The 21,120-nt window shown below is 41.9% G+C and overlaps 1 protein-coding gene across 1 annotated transcript in view; it reads left to right on the forward strand.

Annotated features, from left to right (window-relative positions):
* Positions 1-20,894, forward strand: part of PRELID2 (PRELI domain containing 2) — a 74,023-nt gene extending 53,129 nt beyond the window's left edge. The window contains exons 6-7 of the mRNA XM_005599332.4: positions 12,819-12,888; positions 16,859-20,894. Of these exons, the coding sequence (XP_005599389.1) occupies positions 12,819-12,878 (60 nt within the window). The 3' untranslated portion in view covers positions 12,879-12,888; positions 16,859-20,894. The remainder of the gene's footprint in view (positions 1-12,818; positions 12,889-16,858) is intronic.
* The last annotated feature ends 226 nt before the right edge of the window (positions 20,895-21,120 follow it).

Raw genomic sequence — 21,120 nt, forward strand, 5'->3', positions numbered from 1 at the left:
GAGTCCCACTCTTGCAGTTCGTCAAGTAAAGGAGGTGTGAATGTATGTTTTATAAGCCTTAGATTTTTTATCGAAGGAAAAAATTTTATCAGACTGTTTAACATTCAAGGCAGCTGGTAGATTCAGAGTATTGTCCATTTGGACGTTATTAATCCACGTGGGAATATCTGAGACCAAGGAATACAAAGGGTGTGATTCTGGGAATTAACCAATAACGCTGCTCATTTAGTTAGCAACTGAAATAGTAGAGCCACTTTTTAGAAGTATCAACCATGTTATTGTGTCCATTTCTTCAATCTCTTTGTGAGATAATAGAAAATGTATATATTAGTCTGTGACCCTGGTCCCTGACATAGGGCACCTAAAAAGCTTGTAAATTCCTAAGTGATAAGAGCACTAGGAGCATCTTTTGTTCTAATGAGGTGACTCTGAGTGGGCTCCTGGATGTGGCCTGGTCACCAGAGAGATGAAGCCGTGATTAGAAGCTTGGAATTTTCAACCTCACCCCTCATCCTCCAGAGAGAGGAGAGGAGCTAGAAAGAGTTAATAATTGATCATGCCTATGTAATTATGGGGTTCAGAGAGCTTCCTGTTTGGTGAAAACATGCACACTGGGAGGATGGTGTACCCCAACTTCATGGAGACAGAAACTCCTGTGCTCAGTGCCCTCCCGGACCTTGCCCTATGTATCTCTTCATCTGGCTGTTCATCTGAATCCTTTATCATACACTTTAATAAACTGGTAAATGTAAATGTGTTTCCCTGAGTTCTGTGAGCTGTTCTAGCAAATTAATCGAACTCAAGGAGGGGGCTATTGGAATCTCCAATCTATAGCGACTTGGTCAGAACACAGGTAATAACCTGAGCTTGACTGGCATCTGGAGTGTCCATAACCTGAACTGTGACTGGCGTCTGGAGTGTGTGTGTCGGGGGACGGGGGGGGCAGTCTTGTGGGACTGAGCCCTTAACTTGTGGGATCTGACACAGTCTCTGGTAGGTAGTGTCTGATTTGAGTTAAATTGTAGGACACTCAGCTGGTGTCGGAGACTTGCTTGTTGTGGGGAAAACTGCCACGCATTTGGTGACCGAAAGTGTCAAAATGAAGTGTTTTGTGTGAGTAGTCAAGGAAACTCACAGGAAAGAAACAAACACGCAATCGGGAAGAACTGGTTTTTTCCCTACACGGGTGGGAAACTAAGCTTTTCCATTTTACTCTCCTTTACTTTTATCAGTTTATTATGGGGGCTGGGAATTTTAAAGAATTTGCGTCTATAAGAACTACAAAGTATTTTTTTTCCCTTTGCAAATGACTGATTCTTAACAAGAGCAGGTAGTTTGTCTGTAGACTATTATTTGCATATAGAGATTTTATTTTTCAGTCATTTATACGTAGCTTTTGTTTTGGTTGCTCTTGTTAATTCGTGATGTTAAATGCTCAGAATTTTTTTAAAAAGCATCACTTCTTAAACTTGCCATGGAATTAATGGTTCTCCCATTCCCCAGGTAATGTGAGGGATGAGGAATGATGGCAAGCCATCGTATTTATGTTGCCAGTGTTCATTACAGCACTTCAGCTCCAAGTTGTAACCTGACGCCTCGTTCTCCCTCTTCCAGTTTTGTCCCCAGCAAGTGATGATCATGTTTAGCATCGAAAGGCTTTTCATGGGAAGTAAGGGGCTCTCCAGGTTTGCATTTGACAATCAACCGAGGAATTCTAATCGGCAGACTGTGTTGAAACAGAAATGCTTCCTGTGCACGTGTTTGTTCTCCAGTTTCTACAGAGTGCGTGAGGGAGCTTCACTTGGTATCAACAGAAGATGAAATGCATTTGGAGATGTAGTGAGGTGCTTTTATTTTTAGGGCAGTTTCTAGAACTACATGTGATTTGGTCTCACCCTGCCTTCCCTAAATTTATAAAATTAGAACCACCCAGATGTAGATGGAAATAACTTTGGGATGGTAGGAAGGACCATGCCTAAGGCGACATGTCGTTTCTTTTGGTAATTTGAGAAGAGAGCCCTGTAAACGATACTTTTTTTGAAGAAGAAGATTATCCCTGAGCTAACATTCGCTGCTAATCTTCCTCTTTTTGCTAAGGAAGATTGATCCTGAGCTAACATCTGTGCCCATCTTCCTCTACTTTATATGTGGGATGCCTGCCACAGCATGGCTTGATAAACCATGCATAGGTCTGTGCCTGGGATCTGAACTGGTGAACCCCGGGCTGCCAAAGCAGAGCACACGAACTTAACCATTATGACACCGGGCCGGCCCTAAACATACATTTTTAAGGAGGTGGTATACTGAGGGCTCAGAGTCAGAAAACCCTAGGTGTTGAATCTGGATTTTGTACTTACTAGCTGGTGTCTTTGATCAAGTTTCTTAACCTATCTGAATCTCATTTTCGTGATGTCACTGACTCATAGGTTGGGTGTGAGGAGTAAATGAGACTAGGCATATAATGTGCTCAGCACAGCATGTACTCAGCACAGCCTGGTAGGGGCCTCAGCCTCTCAATAGTCACTTCTTTCCTGGGACTTTGATTCTAGTTGTCTCTGTTGCTGATGACCCTGTGACCTAGGGAAAGCTGGTTTGCTCTGCTGGGCTCAGTGTTGTCAAACAGAAGTATTAGTAACTCTTAGAGGTGATGTGAAGAGCAAGTAAAATACGCTTTGTGAAATACAAATAAGCACAAGGTGAGCCCCTGCTTACATTTCCTTTAGGTCACCAACCACCAACAGAATGGTGGGTGCCTTGTTGTGGGAGTTTCATTGTGAGGGGCCCTAAGTCAGATCTAGGTCCATAAAGAAATCTAGTAGCCACTTTAGGCCACAGGGAGAATAGGAAGTAATGGTTAACCAAAGTCTGTTGTGTTTCAGTAGCTTTATATGTTACCTCATTGAATCCTCAAAGCAATCCTGCAAGAAAATATGCGTATTCTCTTTCCTCCAGCCATTTTACAGGCACAGAAACAAGTTCAGTGAGGCAAGTACTCATTGTGGAAAGAGTTGGAGAAATCCAGGTTTAAATTCCAGGTTGGCCACTTACTAGCTGTGTGACCTTGAGCAAGTTACTCACCTTTCTGAGGCTGTTTCCTTACCTGGAAATGGTGAGAGCGAAAGTATCATGCCTCATAGGACTGTTGAGAGGATTAAATGCAATAATGTAGGTAAAGCCCCTGGCACATAGTAAACCCGTGATAAATTATTAACCTCCATATTGTTGAGATTTGGTGGGATGGGTTTTGACTGAAATATGACTTTGGAAAATTATATTTTGTTTAAAGGAAATGCCCAATTTGAAGACACAGTAGACTGGCCCTACATGTAAAGAAGATTGTGGACTTATAGAAATTCCTGAATCTAGGGGAAGGAGAAGGGTAGAGATAAAAGACAAAAGACGAATTTTGTGGGCATCCATTGGATTTGTTTATATCGGCATCAGATAGATTTATTCTGTTAGAGACAATTCATTGATAAAATGTAAATGCTACTAACCATTTGATCTCTCAGAATAGGGAAGAAACAAAGGGGAGATCATGACTGAGCTGAAATCTGATGAATAGTGAAAAAATGGTTGATAAAGAGACTTGATAAGAACCTTGTTGTTTTTTAGTTGGTTAGCCAGGAGTACGAGAGTTGGTACTGGGACCATTTGGTACCGGGCACTGAGACAGAGCAGCTTCCATGTAAGGAAGATTGTCTTGTGATTAGGGCCGACATAGATGGAATAAGGATTAGAAAGTGTCCCATCAGTGGAGGTTTCTAAGCAGGTAAGTGACGGTCAGTTGTCAGAAATGTCATGGAGGGGATGTGGCACTGGTTGGGAGGCTGGCCTTGATTTTTTTTTTTTAATTACTGATAAATTAATTTTCAGTTCTCTGATTATATCCAACAGACTCACATGAACCAAGCTTTAATTTGCATGAAGCCCAAGTCAGGAAAAATAAAATCATATACAGGTCAAGTTTTAATTTAAAATAGATTGAATCACATTGGAAGGTGAGGAAAGTAACTTTATAAAATAGAAAAACACCAGCGACTAAATGCCTGTTAGCCACTAAAATGTTCATGTCAGGTCAGGTTTTATTTGAAAATTGGCAATATGGAAATGGCTTTGCAATCTTTCATTCTGATATGTGATCCCAGGACAACTCTCTAAATCAGTTGGGCCACTTTCAATCCTTTGCTGAGAGTTTCCTATCTGGGCTAGATAACGTCATGTTCTTTCCAATTTTAGATTTTATTATTTTGGGATATATTCTTTTCCATTACAAATTGTGAGATTAAATATTCTCCTTAAAGAAGGAGGAAGCTTTATAATGTGAAGCAAAGAATCTGAATTATTGTATCAGTTTAATGTTCTGCAGTTACACCTAAAGATTTGGGGTTACTATCAAAATAAAAATGAATCTTAATGATGCAGGGTCGGTGAGCTGAGGAGTCAAAAGAAAGATTTCTTAGACTCTTAAGATCTGGCAGTAGGGCTCTTTTATTTAGAGAATAGTGTAGCATGGGGACAGGACCCATGGGCAGTCAGAGCTTCTGCTGCCGCCGCTTCTGCTGCCCCCGCTGGCATGGGGACAGGGCCCATGGGCAGGCAGAGCTGGTGCGTGGGGGACAGGACCCATGGGCAGTCAGAGCTCCTGCTGCTGCCCCGAGTTGAAGGTTAGGGCTAAATTTAAGGCATAGGTATGTGAGTCATCTCTTTACAAAGACAAAGGAAAGAACATGAAAAAAAGTTAAAATGGTATCAGTGCAGGTGGGGTCTGGTCATTGGGTGATCCCATGACTTTTAGACAAGAATCAAATCAGATTAAGTAAAGGTTAGAAAGGTTAGACGCCACCACCCTAAACCAGTTACATGAGATTGCCAGACAGCAACCAACTTAAGTTCTTGCCTTCCCCATTAAGAGCTTCTAGGGACAAGGTCATCTCTCCTCTTCTTCCTGGTACAGAGAGGGAGGCACCTTTTACAGATAGAGATTTACCTTACAAATGTAAATATGTCCCAACAAGGGCAAGTTCCATTCCCCAGAGCCTCCTTCCCTGTCCCAGTTTATCGAAAGCAATCAGCCCCAAACAGTCCTGATGCCAAAGAGACATATCCTGGGGTGGCCAATTTCAGGTCCCTACAAGGTCATCCCCCCTTCCTTCACAAACGCAAATGTCTCAAAAGGGCAAGCAAGATTCCAGTCCTCGGAGCCTGCTTCTCATCTGCAGTTTTAAAAGTAACCAGCCTAAAATCCTCATCATAAACCGTTTTAAAATTAAGCAGCCTAAAAGTCCTTATCATTAACGCTAGAGTTTATTAGCCAGTATGGGAAAATTACATCGAAGTCATACATTCTATCAAGATATTCCTACTTGAAAAGCATTGTATTTAAAATAATTGGTAGATGTGATTAAATATTGATTTCTATATTAAGAATTATGCCATTTAGTTTAGGAGCAGGGCTGAAATGTCAGATATATTTATCAGGCTTTTTTCACATAGTCAATAGGGAAGGGAAGGGAAGGGAAGTGCTTGCTGTATAGCCAGCGTTATAACAATCTTCATATACACAGTCTCGTTTAAACCTTCTGCCCACCAGTGTTGTAAGGTCTTGGATCGTGCGCTCTCAGTCCTGATTGCCTCAGATCAAGGATCAAATCGAGGCTTTGCTTCCTTGTTATTGTGTGATTTTGGTCCGGATGGTTAATTTCTCTGAGCCTCCGGGTCTCATCCAAAAAAAAGAAGCTAGTAATCCTCTCAGGCAGATAGAAGGGTAAAAGAAGCCAATGCAGGGAAAGCACTTGGCACAGGGCGTGGCACACACTGTGTGTCAGTACATTTTAACTGTCGTTGTTGTTTCTGTGATCCCAGTTTTATAGATGAGTAAGTCTTAAATATGAAAGAATTGGACAGTATCAGATTAAAAGATGCTTTATTGTGGCAAAAGATCTCTTCCTGGAGAAGCTTTCAGCAGTGTTTCTCTTACCTCTTGATGAGAAAACTGGAGGCAGATTCCCTCCACCCCCTTCACAGGTGATGCCCAGTGGCCAGGTCTCTCTTGGGTCTCATGTAGCTTACATTCTGGTGCTGGGTGGGGGGCAGGGGTGACAGACAGTGCCAAATATTTAAAAAGCCTGATAATCTCTTAAAGTGGTGAATGCTTTAGAGACAGTAAGACCAGGCTGTGTGATCCGGCTGTGGCCGGCAGTTTTAGCCAGGGCAATCAGGAAGTCTCTGAGGAGGTGCTGGGTGAGTTGAGATCTGAATATTGCAGGGAGCTAGCTGGTTACTGGAAGATCTGGGGATGTTCCTGCAGGAGAGAACAGCGAGTGAAAAAGAAAAGAACTGAGCATGCCCCATGAATAGAAAGCAAACCTGTGTATCTGTAGACTGGTGAGGGGAGAACGGAGGGAGCTGTGGTTGAAGCGGGCTGGAACCAGATCATCCAGAGCCTTATAGCCATGATAGAGACTGTGAACTTTAATGTAAGAGCAATGGGACACTATTGAAGGGTTGAAACAGAGGAGTAACATTTTCTTATTCTACCGTATTCTACCGTTATGGTTCTACATAAAGTAAATGAAAAGATTCTGAGAAAAGTTTTATGGAAACCAACTTAAAAAAAACTTAGACTCAAATGGGAAGTGAAGCAAGTGAAAGTAAACTTGATAGGAATCTTTTTATCCAGAGGTGGGTGGTTTTATAATGCAAACTTCAGCATCCGAAATGATCCCACTTTCTAAACTCCTCTAGGCTAATCCAGATTCTTCAGGATGCATTTTAAGCCCCACCTCTGCTGTCACTTCTTTCCACGGCATTCTCTCCCTTTTATCTTTCTAACTCTCATCTTTTATTCTTTCGTTGTTTTGTTCTTTCATTTCCTATGGCAGCCCTTGTTATCCTAACCTTTCCGACCAAGCTTTCTAGAATGCTAACAACTGGGCAGATTGCACTGTAACTCCAAAATTCAAACTCATCAGCCTGCCATTCAAAAGTAATCAGTTGATCAGTTTTATAATCCATCAACATTGAGCACCTGTTGTATGCCAAATTCTGCACTAGATGTTAAGGATTAAAATGTAAGTAACTTCTGTTCTCTGCCCTGAGCACCTTACCATCTAGTGGGGTAGACTTGTAAGCTGATGACTGATTGGTTGATTGATAGATTCATTCATTCATTCAGTAGACATTTACTACATGCCTTCTATGTAACAGGCGTTGTTCTTCTAGGGGATACATTTTGAACAAGACAGACAAGATCCCTACCTTGGGGTTTACATTCTAGTGGGATTAGATGATCATGAAAGAGATTTAGATGAAGAACTATTTACTGAGTTTTTACCAGAAGCTAAGTACTTTGATAACCTGCTTAGGCATTATTTTAACTAATTCTTAGGACAAGCCCATGTTATATTATCTCCATTCAAAGATGAGGCAGGAGCCAGCCCAGTGGTGCAGTGTTTAAGTTTGAACATGCCGCTTTGGCGGACCAGGGTTCACTCGTTCAGATACTGGGTGTGGACCTACGCACCACATGTGAAGCCATGCCGTGGCAGGTGTCCCACGTATAAAGTAGAGGAAGACGGGCATGGATGTTAGCTCAGGGCCAGTCTTCCTCAGCAAAAAGAGGAGGATTGGTGGCAGATGTTAGCTCAGATCTTCCTCAGGAAAAAAAAAAAAAGATGAGGCAGTTGAAGATTAGAGAATTTAAGCAAAATGCCCACAGTTTCACAAGCTAGCTTGGACTCAACCTAAATCTCTCTAATGATGTCATTGCATGATAAATCCATTTTTGGCAATACAAAAATGTTTTATGTGCTCTTGTCTCTTCCAGGAAAGAGCAGAGCTGAGGTGGGAGGAAGAGCGTGTGTGGGCAGGTGGGGAGTGGGGACAGTGGAAAGTTTGGAAGTGTGACAGTCTCATCTCCTGCTACATACAGTCCACTTTCTCCGCCTTCACTTGCTTAACTGCACACGCGCTGATGTTCCCACCCCCAGGCCTTTTCTTAAGCCTCCTCTGCTTGGTCTTGCCCTTCACTCTGTATGTCACACTCATAACTGGACTTCGGGTCTTACCCACCTCCCTCCTCTTCCAGCAGCTTCTGCAAGTCCTCCCTTCCTGCAAGATTAGTCTCTACCTCCCTTCTTCCATTGGACTTTCTTCTTTTAAACGTGCTAATGCTTCTCAGAGGCTGTCTTGCCTTTCAGTTATTTTGCATTCCTCTATTTCCTGCCAAGAGACCTATGACCCCTTGAGTAGAGGCATCATGTCTTATATGCATCGCATTCCTCACTGCCTCGGTGGAGTCCTTTACACACGATGGGCGCCGATACTGTTTATGGTACTTATTCCAAAGCCATGACTTTGGGAAAAAGAAAGCTTTATTTCCTGTGGGGGCCTCCCAGTGCCTACTTTGGTTATCATCAGGCCTAGCTTCTAGTGAGCGCTCAGCAAATAAATAGTTGTTTTCATCTCATCATGACCAATCTTTTATCACTGTGATAATTAAGTGAGCAGTTCTCTTTTGTTATGAGTACGCAGACAAATAAAAATGGCAAGCAATAGGATATATTGAAGTATATGAGGAAGCCATTTTTTATAAACCTAATTCAGCCTGACTTTGTTTTTTCCAAAAGGGTCTGACTGTGGCCATTGAGCACACATTGTATATCTGCTTTAAAACATTTCCTATGGCAAGAACAAAGGCCCTTGAGATAAAGGTGCAACTTCTCCCCCACATTGGCATTTCTTTAGGGATAAGCATCTTTCTTTAGGCTAGGAACTGATTGCTGCACTCACCTTTGACCACCCAGCTCACCTGTGACCACTCAGTTCGAGACAGTAGCCTGCCACCTTGCTGTCTCGAGACAGCAGACCTACCTGCTATTTCCATCAATCGCTGTGCTGTCAGAGCAGTCTTGCGACTATTGTAAAAGGGAAATTTCAATCCTATGTGAAACATCCTCTCTGGGGGTATATAACCACTCTGTGCACCCCACTTCTTTGGTGCCCTGTCTTCCTTCTGGAAGAAAGGCCCCAGGCCATGGTCCTCAGATTTCAGCTCAGAATAAACTCTCCCAAATTTTCATTTATAGATTGGTTATGGATTATTTTCGTCGACAACCCCATAGATGTATCTTTGAGAACTGCTTTAGAACGTTGTAACTTTTATAAGGTCCAGTGCTACTCTCTTGGAGGCTCTCGAGGTAAGTCAGAGTTTCTTAGGGAAGCGTCAGTTCGATAACGAAATAAATATACTATCTGGATCTGGCCACCTTCAGTTCCACCTTCTTCTGCCTCCTCTTTGGGCAAGCTTTTCGTTTTCTGTAATAATCAGCTATTTCTCAGAGACTCTTAGATGGGGGAATCTGTGAAATGTTTTGAATCTGGAAGACTCTGGAACTCCTTTGTCGGGTTGCGTCTGGCCAGCATGGCTCTGGTATTAGGGAAATGAGACCCGGAGGGCTCACTTATCTGTACATTGGCAAATAGAGAAAGATAGCTTTGTAATAGAGAAAAAAAAATCTCAGGGGAAAGAAATAATAAAATCAAGCTGGTTTATGGTTTGTCAGTCCAAAAAGCTTTTAAGCCGTGTCTGTAAAGGTGAATCCACTTAATGTTTGTTCTGCATTTCAGGCATCATTGTGTGATAAGTGGTGTAAATTTAGCCCCCTTAAGCCTGGTGCCCTAGGGGTTGAGTTTTAAGCGTTGGAACTTTATTTGAAGGGACTCTATCTGTTGGGCTTTGATTTGGTCTTTCCTCACCAAAGAGAGGTACTAAATAGTGGCTTGGCCTCCCTGTTAGGCTTTTTTTTTCTTTAATTCATTTTGTAGGTCTCTCTCTGCCCCCATTCTCCACCTTCTATTTCTAACTGTTCTGCTTAAAAAGACTAAAGTGGCATGAGAGAAGGGGAAAAAAGAGAAAGAAAAATCAACTGTCACATTGTGAGCATAATGGATTCAATAAATAACGTCTTTCAATTCCCAAGGCAACCCTCAAAGTCTTCAGTTCTGTCAGTTAATGTTCAGCTCAGTAAGTAGTGGCGTTCTTAATTTAGACGGATGGGGAGAGTTCCCCGGCACTCACCTCCGAAGGAAGGAGTGTGCTTTTCTGGTTTTAAAGACATCCCGTCTAGATTTACAGGCCCACTCTGCAAAAAGAAGCTTGAAATGGAATTAACGTGGCCATTTTTATTCTTCTTGAAAATAGCAGGAAGGCATTTAATTATCGTCCAGGGTTTGTTGAAACAACACGTTGAAGCAAGGGAACAGAATCTACTAGACTGTGAGCTCCAGGAGGGCGGGGACTTTGTCCTGTTTGTTCGCAATTTTAATCACCAGTGCACACAGAAGGTGCATAATAAATATTTGTAAACCAGATCTGTTGTTGAATGAACGAGAGCAGAAATGACAGTTCAGGTCTTATGGTAAGAATTAGGTTAAATTTCATTCTACTGGTTGTCTCATCTCCCGCCCCCCTCCTTTTCCTCCTAATTCTTTAAAAGGAGAGTAGCTCTAAGAGGATGAGAGTACGGTAGGTACTGTGTCTTCAGAAATGATGCAGGAGAGCTATTTCATCAGTTCTCAGACTGGCAGGGATCTTGGAGGCAGTGTCCAGCTGCCATCTACAAATTGTACTAAATGAACCAGTTGTGCTTCAGAACCACATGAGGTATGTTATAAATCTACAGATTCCAGGCTCCAGCACTGGCAATTCGGATTGCGTCGGTCTGGGCAGGGCTTGGGAATCCGCATTTGCTTCCAGGGGTTCCCCCGGTAATTCTGGTGTGCAGCTGCACTGTCCAGTCAGCCTCGCGGTCCCCTGAGCTCTCTGGTCTAAGTTACTCATTGGTGAAAGTGAATAGCCTGAGGTACCCAGCAGAATTATGGGCAGGGCTGTGACCAGAACCCGGGTCTCCTGACTCTGACAGCAGTGCCCTTGGTCCCACAGTTTGCTGCGTTGGTTCACCCAGCACTCTGTGCTCCTCAGCATTTGGTCAAGATCCTTTAATTAATGCTTCTTCATTGCAGGAGTGTGGCAGTATTTGTGATGATGGCCAGCCAGAATCTGAAGGCCTTCTGAAACCTCAAGGAAATGATGCATTTTGTTCAGTGTACTTTGGTACTAGATATATTTTGTTGTCTTCTCTAGAGATGCATCCCCCTCCTGTGGCTCACAGCAAACCCCAAGTAGGACGGTCCTGCCTTTCTCACGTGGCCCAAGAGTCACCTGGGTGCTTGTTAAAGTTTTAGTACTCTCGGGCCTCCTTGAGTCCTCTTAAAATCTTCCTGTGAGGGGCCTGGGGACCTAATTTTAAGTTAGGTTTGATCATGATTGTTCTCTTTAAACTACTTTCCAGTCCCTGAGAACAGTGTGTCCCATTCCCCAGATCCAGCTTTGATTTCCTTAAGACCCTGCTTCCTAACTACATAATAGTCCTGCCTTTCCATCTGAAAGTTTATCCTCTGGTCTACAGAGCTCCTTGAAGGAGGCAATAGGGAATATCTGCCTTCCTTTTTCTTCCAAGGTAGAATTCGACTGGGCAGGGTGGGTAGGTGGACAGCTTGATGTGTACAGTAGTGGAGGGAGTACCGCGAGAGGGTTAAGGTGGTACCTCTGAAACTGATGTGGGGACGGCGAGCCGAAGAGTCGAAAGAAAGATTTCTTGGACTCTCAAGGTCTGGCAGTGGTGCTCTTTTATTTAGAGAATAGTACAGAATAGCATGGGGACAGGACCCATGGGCAGTAAAGAGCTGCTGCCCTGAGTTGAGGGTTAGGGCTAAATTTATAAGGCATGGGTACGTGACTTATTTTTACTGGAAAAAGAAAAGATGATGTAAAAAGTCATTAAATGATTTCAGTGCAGATGGGGTCTGGTTATTGTGCGGTCACATAATTTTAGATACGAATCTGGTCATATAGATCGGCACGTAGGTGAGGATGCCCTGGGCTTCTCTCCCTGGGGCAGCCCTAATTCACACCATAAAAATCCACTGGGTCATATAGTTTGGCATGTAGGCCAGGTCACCTTGGGCTTCTCTACCTGGAGCAGCCTTAATCCACATCAAAACCAGGATAGAATGCCTGAGTGCTTTCCCTGGCCATATTACATAATAGCTGTATAACTTTGGGCAAATTACTTAACCCTCTTTGAGTTTCTGTTTCCTCATCAGTAAAATGGGCTAAGAATAGTACTTGTTCAGAGGTTTTGTGTGTGTTAAACAAGGTTTTCTAGGCCGGTTCTTGGGACACAGACTCAGAGATGGAGATTTTTGTGCAGAGGTTTATTGGAGAGGGCCCTCAGTTATTGGCCGAGTGTGGCTTTGTGCCCTGAGCAGCCTGCAGTGCTGGCAGATGTGGAAGCAGAGCTGGAGTCCTGGAGGGGATCCCCATGGTGCACCCAGCATCCACCACCCAGGATAATGCACATAAAAACCTGACTAACGAGTGGAGCACATTTGTAGTGTTCAATAAATACTAACTCGTACCATTATCATTCCAGCTCTGGCACTGCCACTTAGGAGCTGGGCTACTTTCAAGAAGTCACCTAACTTCTCTTGGAGTGTTTTCTTATGTTTAAAATGGAGATCCTAAACTCTGCTCTGCCTACTTCCCTGAGTAGTTCTGAGCACATGTGGAGATAAATATGTGTGAATTGCTGAGTAGAATATTATAAAAATATAAGGTATGACTATGAGCATACTTTTCTGAAATAAATATATGGCCGTGATTTGGATTCCTTGAAGGGAAAGGCTTGTGATAAATGTACAAGTGCTTGTCCGTGAAATATGGCATTTTGATTTTTTCTTTCTTCTCTCTATAGGGAATTAGAATAATGGAGATGCTGCTAAAGGAACAGTGTGGTGCCCCCTTAGCTGAATAAAGAATCATCAGTGAGTACCAAAAGCAGAATCAGAATTATTTACTCAAGCGATGTTTTCATGCTTATAAGCCTGGTGTTATGCATCAGCTCCCCCTGGGCTATTCATGCTGTACATTTCTCAGTTATGTGTGCAGGATACTGTCTCACAGGTGTTTTGTTATCTCTTCAGTACCTTTATTTACTTGGTTCTTTGATGTGCAGAGCAGTTTTGTACTACGTGCTGGGTTGCAACTGCATTCAGATTGTTTCAACTGCTCAGCACAATCCAACATGATTGCAGCCCTCAAGGTGGCATAGATTTGTAGATTTGCAGTTCAGGATTAACTGAGGCTTAATTTCATTGTTCTGAGAACAATGAAAGGAGAGATTTAAAGCTGTGTTTGGAACAGGAAGGAAAACAAGAAAGGGGCTTGTCGATTGGCAGGTGAAATAAATGTATTTTATCAGTCATATATACTCGCGCTAGTTGGCAGCGGCGGCCTGAAATTGTATTGAGAAAGATTCTCAGCCCTTGAGAATAATTCTCAGGCTCTGGTGAGCGTGCCTCGATTGATTAGCAATGTCTGCCGTGGGCACAGGATGGAAGAAAGATGGCACTTGCGCTGGAGCATATGGCACCTCTAGGTTAGGGCAAATGATCTAGAGTTAACAGCAGGGGGATTTCAGAACTACTTAACTTTTTTTATGCTTAAGTTTTTATTGTCTACATCAAGGAGAATGGTCTTCACAGTAGAAAGGGTAGAACAAAGTTATTTAAGAGAGAATAAAACCTAAAATAAATGGGTGTAGTGGATTTGCATCTTACAAAATTTATAATACTTAGTTTTTTAACATCTGAGAGAAGGTAAACCTTTGAGTAAAGGCAACCATGTCCCGGGTAATTCAGAATTACCTCAGATTTCCTTGTGTTGGCTTAAAACTGTAGTACACATAGTTTTATATAAGCAACCTGGTACTCTAATTGTGATATATAATAAACTTTGAGAACAATTAACCAAAGAAACAGCAAAAGAAGCATTTATGTACAAGTACCTCAGCATTCAAAGCATGCTGGCCAGGCCCGTGAAGGAGAATTGGAGAATTCTGAGTGTTTCTGCTTGTTTGCGGGTTTGCCTCCATTCTGATTAATATTAAGCCTCTGCATACTTAACACATACTAATAGATTCATTTATTACTGGAAAGGGTAAACCAGGTAGCTTCATTTTGCATGGGCACAGTACATGGCAGGTGCTCACAAATGTTGGAATGGAGTCTAAATATGGTGTGCTCCTACATCCACTCTGTTTTCTGAAAAGCAGTAGAGAAGAACTTGGCCACATCCCCCTGTTTTTCCAGGCTGGTGTTTCTTTCAGGCTCAGTAGCACCTCTAGTCCTCGTGCACTTGGGCACAGAGCACAGATCCCATTTTACCCTGGAGGGTGGGGTCTGAAGTCAGCTCCCCATTAAATAAGAGAAAAGTATATATTGTTTTCCAAACTGTAAATTAGTGATTTTGAAACTTTAGTGACCATGAGAAGCAACTGGAGCATTTGTTAAACAAAGATTGGTGGATCCCACTCTCAGAGATTCTGATTCAGTACATCTGGGTGGAGCCCGAGAATTTGTGTTTCTAGCAAGTTCCCAGGTGCTGCTGCTGCTGGTGGTCCAGGGGCCACACTTTGAGAATTGCTGTAAACAAGTTCTCATCTCTGAGTGGAGACATTAAATGCAAGGGCACTGAGAAAGCTCATAGCTGCGGGTTTGAAACTGTTGTCATGTATTTCATTGATTTTAGATTAATCAGAGGAAGGGTTTTGCATGGCTTTTCCCTGATGTTGGCATCTCAGCCTCTTGTTGGCCTTTTTTTTGCTGCTGGAATGTCAACAGGCTCCACCCTGGAGCAAAGAGAACAGAAAAGACCAGAGCTGAGACTCACACCAACTTGTGTTTTGAATCACCAGCTTGTGTTTTTGATTTAAAGTGTTGCTAGTGAAAATGAGGAAGTTAAACAAGCATTACCAGTTGTCTTAAATTACCCAAGTTATTGTTTTGTGTTGTTTTGTTTTTACAGTGGTTGAGAGCTAAGTTATGAACTCAGGGCTTTGTATTGTTTCTAAAAAGCAAATTATTCTCCTCTCTTAAGTGAAGTGGTTGAGGTCTGGATACTGCCAGGAGTTCAGTGCAGGACAGTTGCGCTGAATGCATTCAATGCAACGGGATTCCTGAAGGATTTACGTAATTCAAATTCTCTTAATTTATGAGCAGTTTTCTCAGATGAGCAAATGTGTAAAAGTGAGGAGTGTATACTCTTACCATGTAAATCTATAGTTACTGCACATGAGAGGCTATCGCTGAGGCTTTGTTTAAGGTTTTTCCAAAATCAGCTTCACTAAGGTATTATCTGTACAATTAAACTGACTAATTGTAAGTGTACAATTTGATGAGTTTTGACAAATATATACCATTATGTAAGCATCACCAAAAACCTGATATAGAACATTTTGAGGCTTTGACGTTGCTGTGGTGTTGTTGCCAGCTTACTGCTTCACTTTTTTTTTTTACCCCATTTTCTTGACTATATTTACAAAGCTTTTGCAAGCTTGAAATGTGCCTGTTTCAATGGAACTTTTTATTTTCTCAAAATTAGCTCCATCTGTGGAAGAATGATTGTAGGTGGCGAAACTACTGTTTTTAGGAGCAGTAAAAGGCTACATTAAAAGAAAGGGGGAAATTAGCTCTATAGCTGTGGAGCAGGGGTTAGCCAATTATAGCCCTCAGGCTAAATCCAGCCTGCTGTCTGCTTTTGTAAATAAAGTTTTATTGAAACACAGCTATGCCCATAACTATGTTCTAGCTACAATAGCAAGAGTGAGTAGCTGTGAGAGAGATCTTACAGCCTGCAAAGCCTAAAATATTCACTATCTGGTCCTTTAAGAAAAAGTTTTTTGTCCCCTGGGTTAGAGCATGCCCTCTCCTAAATTAACCTCCGGGAACCTTGTTTGACCTTTTTTGTATAGCATTTGATCTCTTCTTACCACTATTCCAAAGTTAATAGTGTGATAGTTTATTTTCTCTTCATTAGCTCTAACATCATCACTTAAATGATATTATTTTAAGTCATAAAAAAGCATTAAAATGATCACAACAGTGAAGTTAAATACCAGTGACAGTGATCATTAAAATTGCTCATAAAGCTCCAATGCACGTGCATAGTGGAGTAGAAGTATAGGCATTTTATTTAGCAGATAAACTAGTGCTCTGACGTGGCAATAGCATAAGTGCTGTGTACAGAGGTCAAGTTGTCAGTTTGGAATTTTGCAATTCCTAACTTTTAAAAAACATCCTGTGGTGTTTGCACAAATGTGCTTAAGGAGACATTCAATATTTTTACATCATACTACGTTTCAAACTTGGATAATTTAACTTCACACAGAATGTGCCCACAGCTTGTATGGTACCTAGCACTAAAGATACTCCTTAGGACTCTCTGGCCTCTGGATCCAAGTGGGCATTTGACAATTGGAAAGCTTAGAAGGTGATTTTGTCATGAGCCAGAATGGAGGTGTGTGAATCTCACTAACCAATATGCTGTGGCGTTGCTGCTGACACATCCATTTGATGGATTTTTGATTTCCTGTCCTTTTTGAATAAAACAAATAGTCCTGACATCTGTTTGTTCTTGCCACTGGCACTTGGGAGACCAGGCTTGGTGAGGTTTGATAACATAGCAGAGTTCATTCACATCAGAATGATTAAGACCTCAATTTTAGCTATATCTTAACTCCCCTTTGAACCAGCTCCTCTGGGTCGTTGGACTTAATAAAATGAGATGTTTGCTTTGTTTGATCATTAGGAGGCAGAAATGCAATTTCTTCAAGAATTATCCACAGTGATAGAATTCAAGTGACTCTCAAGAGTTGCTTCAGAAAAGAGGGCAAGTAAGGACTGGTTGGTGAGTGATCTTTGTGAAGTGATCAAGTCTGTTTGCTTTCTCTTGCAGGGGAGCTGTGTTGTGTCTCCTTCCGCTCGAGAATCACTTCTCGGACACAACACATCAAAGACACGGTTTTCGAAATAAGATTTAAGGATTCAGTGTCGGCAGCTTAAAGAAGAGGAGACCTTCCTGCCAGGACGTGAGATGATACACTCCCCTGGGAGCCTGCCTCAAATAACAGCACTCGTGGAGATGTGCCCTTCTAGCTGATTTTTATGGCACAGTCTCTTTATGATTTTACATATAAAGGAAAAAACCCATGGAAGGTGATGTCCGCCCTTCTTCAGGATGTCCTGCTGACTGCCTGGTGACTGTGCCAGGGCAGCCAAGGACAGGCTAGAGGCCTGAAGAGTGGTGCTTGTGCCTTTCTGTTACCTGCGTCATTGCTCATAGGATTCGTGAGAGGATTCTGGGACAGATAAAGGAAGTGAACCTGATACTTGATTCATAGGTGGCCTGGAACAGATGGGAATGTAACAGACCTGTGTTGAAGCTAAGCCATATTTACAGTAATGTTTAAGATTCTCGGAAATCGGGAGCATTTGATTTCTATAAGAACTACATAACTGCCATCCGTGTAGCTTTTATAATGTACCATGTGAGCTGTGAGTTGGTTCTCTCAAAGAACATAGGATGGAGAGTTTGAAGGCAGATTATAATCTTGGCTCCTACTAGCTCATTCTGTGATGTGGAGCAGATCTTAACTTCTCTGTTTTTCACAGGGCAAATGGGAATAATCGGACACAGATCTTGCTACTTGTGATGATTAAGCAAGGTAATCCGGTGTGACTAGCACGGGTTTGAGAGTCAGACAGACTGGGTTTGAATCCAAGTGCTGCCACCCACTAGCTCAATGATCATGTACATAATTTTAAATCTTTCTGGAGCTCACTTTTTAAATTGGTAAAATGAGGTTATAGAATTATCTTTGTCAGGTTGCTACACTGATTTGAGATCATGTATATAAAGTGTCTAGCATGCTATGTGGTGCATAGGAAAAGTCCAGTAAGTAGAAGCCATTGTTATCTGAAACCATTTTGAAAACCATTTGAAAAACGTACTTTTCAAATGTAAGGTAGTATTACTGTTTGAAAATTAGAGGACAGTAGTTTGCATTTCCTATGATCAGAAGCCAAAATATAAATGCATACTACCTAACAGAAAGCTTGAAGAGAGGCAGTAATTTGGAATTCATCTTCTTAAGATAAAAATTGGGCCATTACTGGAAAGTCTTAGGAAAATTGTTCTTTTTTTAATATTTGAAAAATTTTCCACTTAGTACATTGATGAATTTCAAAGCAATTACATTTTTTTTTATACAAGTCTGCCACTGTGAGCCTCTTCTTATTGTGTTTGAGCTATTTGTGCTGCCTGAGTTTGACTCTTAGGATAATTTCCCTTCATTTTCTTGGTGTTTCATTCTTCAATTGTGTTGGAGGGAAAGTGAATGGTAGAAAACAGAACACCCTTTGACCTCCTTTTCCAGTTTGTAAATGGCATTTAGTAGGCTTTGGGAATAATGGCTCGTTTCCAAAAATAAGAGGTGATGTGAATTATCATGGAAGTGAGAGGCAAGAAATTTGCATTTGCAGGTTGATATTGACATAAACTTAACCCTTCATACTCAACCGCTTGCATCCTCTCAGCAGGGGTTTTCAACCTTTGCTGTCAGTTAGGACTACCTGGGGAGCTCTGTGCAATCTTGATGCCCAGGGTACATCCCAGACCAATAAATCAGAATCTCTGGGGCATGGAACCCAGGCATCAGTATTTTTTAAAGCTCCCCAGGTGATTCCAATGGGCAGCTAAGGATGAGAACACAACAATGAATTCTATGTGATTTGCAGACATTATCTGATTTCTTAAAACGATCTGAGGTAGCAAAGGATCTTTGCAGCAAGAATTTTTGTTAGAAATAGAAAGAGTGAAGCACAGAGAGGTTGCATTTTTATCTTAATTCCTTGAAGCTGGGGTGGCCTGCAGGGGTCTGGCAGGTGATCTGATGAGCGAAGCAGACTGCTGGCCACTGGGGAGCCCCCCGGGAGCACTCGCCCTGCTAAAGGTGAGCGGCTGCTGCCTGGCTGCAGCCTGCTCCAGCACAGTGTTGCCACGTCGCTGGTTTTTCTAGTTCTTCTGATTTCCAATTTTCCATGAAAAGGCAGAATTTGAAAAAAAGAAATCTTCCAATTTTTACATGTTGGTGGTGAATTCAAGATTGTTTGAAACATTGTGCTGGCCAAGCAAAACATGTTTGCCAGTAGTTTCCAGCCTTTGCTTCAAGAGCGTTAAGGACTACCTAGACATCCCAGCCAATTGTTAATAGATTTGCACGTTCCTGTTCTGGATGTAAGCTGCACTCTGCCTCTCCTCCAAGACTGCTTTTAGATGTATTTTCCTCCCCATTCCCAAGTCATCCTTTGGACTGACTTCAGACACCTTTCCTCACTCAGTATTTTTTGTTTCCCCTACAGGCATCCGTTGCTTCAAGCTTCACATTTATGGCTTAGAAATCTTATGCTTTTTAAAAAATTAATCAGGTCTTGTTAGAGTTTATTTTTATTATATTCAGAATCTTTTGCCTATGATAAGCCACTTAGAAGCCACATTTAACTTTGTTTCATTATCTATAGCCTGGTGTAAGAAACGTCAAAACCAGGAGTGCAGCCTTATCGGGCACATTAGGAACAAGTGTGGGAAAGGGTTAATCCTCAGACCTGGCCAGTCTCCTCCTGACTGTGTTGCTGAGCCTACACTTCAAGGTGATGATTTGCTACAGTGATTCCAGAACTTCCACTTGTCCCAGAAGTCCCTGGGGAGGTGTGCTGAACTGCAGGTTCCCAGGCCCCTCCTCCAGCGGTTCTGATTCATGAAATTTCACTTGGGACCCGGGGATCTGCATTTTAAATCAAGTTCACCAGGAGATTCAGTTGTGCTGTTCCACAGACCACATCTTGAGAAACGCTGAGTTCAGGGAGGTGTTCTTGCCGCTGCATCTCCTTTCTTTAAGAAGCTTTTGCAGCCTTTGGGCCCACTGATCACAGTTGATCACTCAGGACACAATGTAAATTCCTTTTCAGAGAGAAGCTGACTTAAGCTATCCCTACATGATTGAGGTGCTTTTACCATGAAGGGGATTCTGTGGTTTCAATCATATGTGGATAAAAAAGGTGCTGTATTGTTTTTATATAGATTGCTTTGTGTATTTTATAAGCCATATATGTGTAGTAATATCCCATTTATCAGACATTATGGGGTGCATGCTATGGACAACTCAAGGTTATTCTAAGTTGCACATCTTTTTGGCTTCATTTCAACCATTTACAAGGAACTGTTAATTTAGTATATGTTTTCCTGCTTTTGCAAACAGAATCTACTGAAGATAATGAAATCTTTTCAGGGTCATCATTTATGTTTTTGATTCTTTCGGGTCCTGTATAGGTTGTGAAAGCCCCTGCACACAATGTGAATAGCTCTGCTCTTTGAGTGGTTTTTATAGTTTTTCTTTTCCCTCACTGTTATTTGTCATTTCTGCCGTTACTCTGTCCACCTCTAGGACTTCCCTCTTGTTTGCTGTCTGGGGTTGGGAAATCATGTAATTGCATACTGTATGTCAAGTAACAGCAAACAGGACCCGAGTGAGGCTTTGAGAGGCTTTTCTGGTAGTAAAATGAATGAACGTTGGTGCATTGACTTGGTGACGTTATCTTAGTGGCTCTGCTCCTTCCTCCAGCTTCCTTCCTGATCCTCAACTGCAGTTGTCAGATCTGTGACCTCAAGATAAGAGAGATGTTGCTAGAAATGATTTCTTTTGATCTGTAAGCTGTTGTCTCCCCCAGTTGTGTTAGTGTTTTTTATATATACAGTTCTATAATGTGAAATCTTAAGTAGATTAAAATTCAAATGAACATTTTTCTCAGGCCAAGTTTTTGTGCAGGATAAAATGTTTCTGATTCTGTGCTATTGTGATTTAGAACTATTAATTAGTTGTATACCTATGAAATTCAATCCTGCAGTCATTCTGAAATAAAAGTGTTACAACTAATATTTACACGTGAGTTTGAATTTCTCGGGGGCATCACATCACTCAGCAGAGCTTGTGTTTATCATTTGTAGTAATGATCCTAGTCCTTTTCAGCAGCACCAGATGAGGGTGTTATGCCAGCCATGTGATGGTAGCTCCCCACTTCCCCCAAGGTGAGCCATTGAAGTTTCTCACAGAAATAAGCAGAGGCCACTCATATTGGGTGATCCTACTGGGCCATGTGCTA

This window comes from Equus caballus, chromosome 14, assembly GCF_041296265.1.
Source record: "Equus caballus isolate H_3958 breed thoroughbred chromosome 14, TB-T2T, whole genome shotgun sequence".
In the NCBI taxonomy this organism is placed as follows: Eukaryota; Metazoa; Chordata; class Mammalia; order Perissodactyla; family Equidae; genus Equus; species Equus caballus.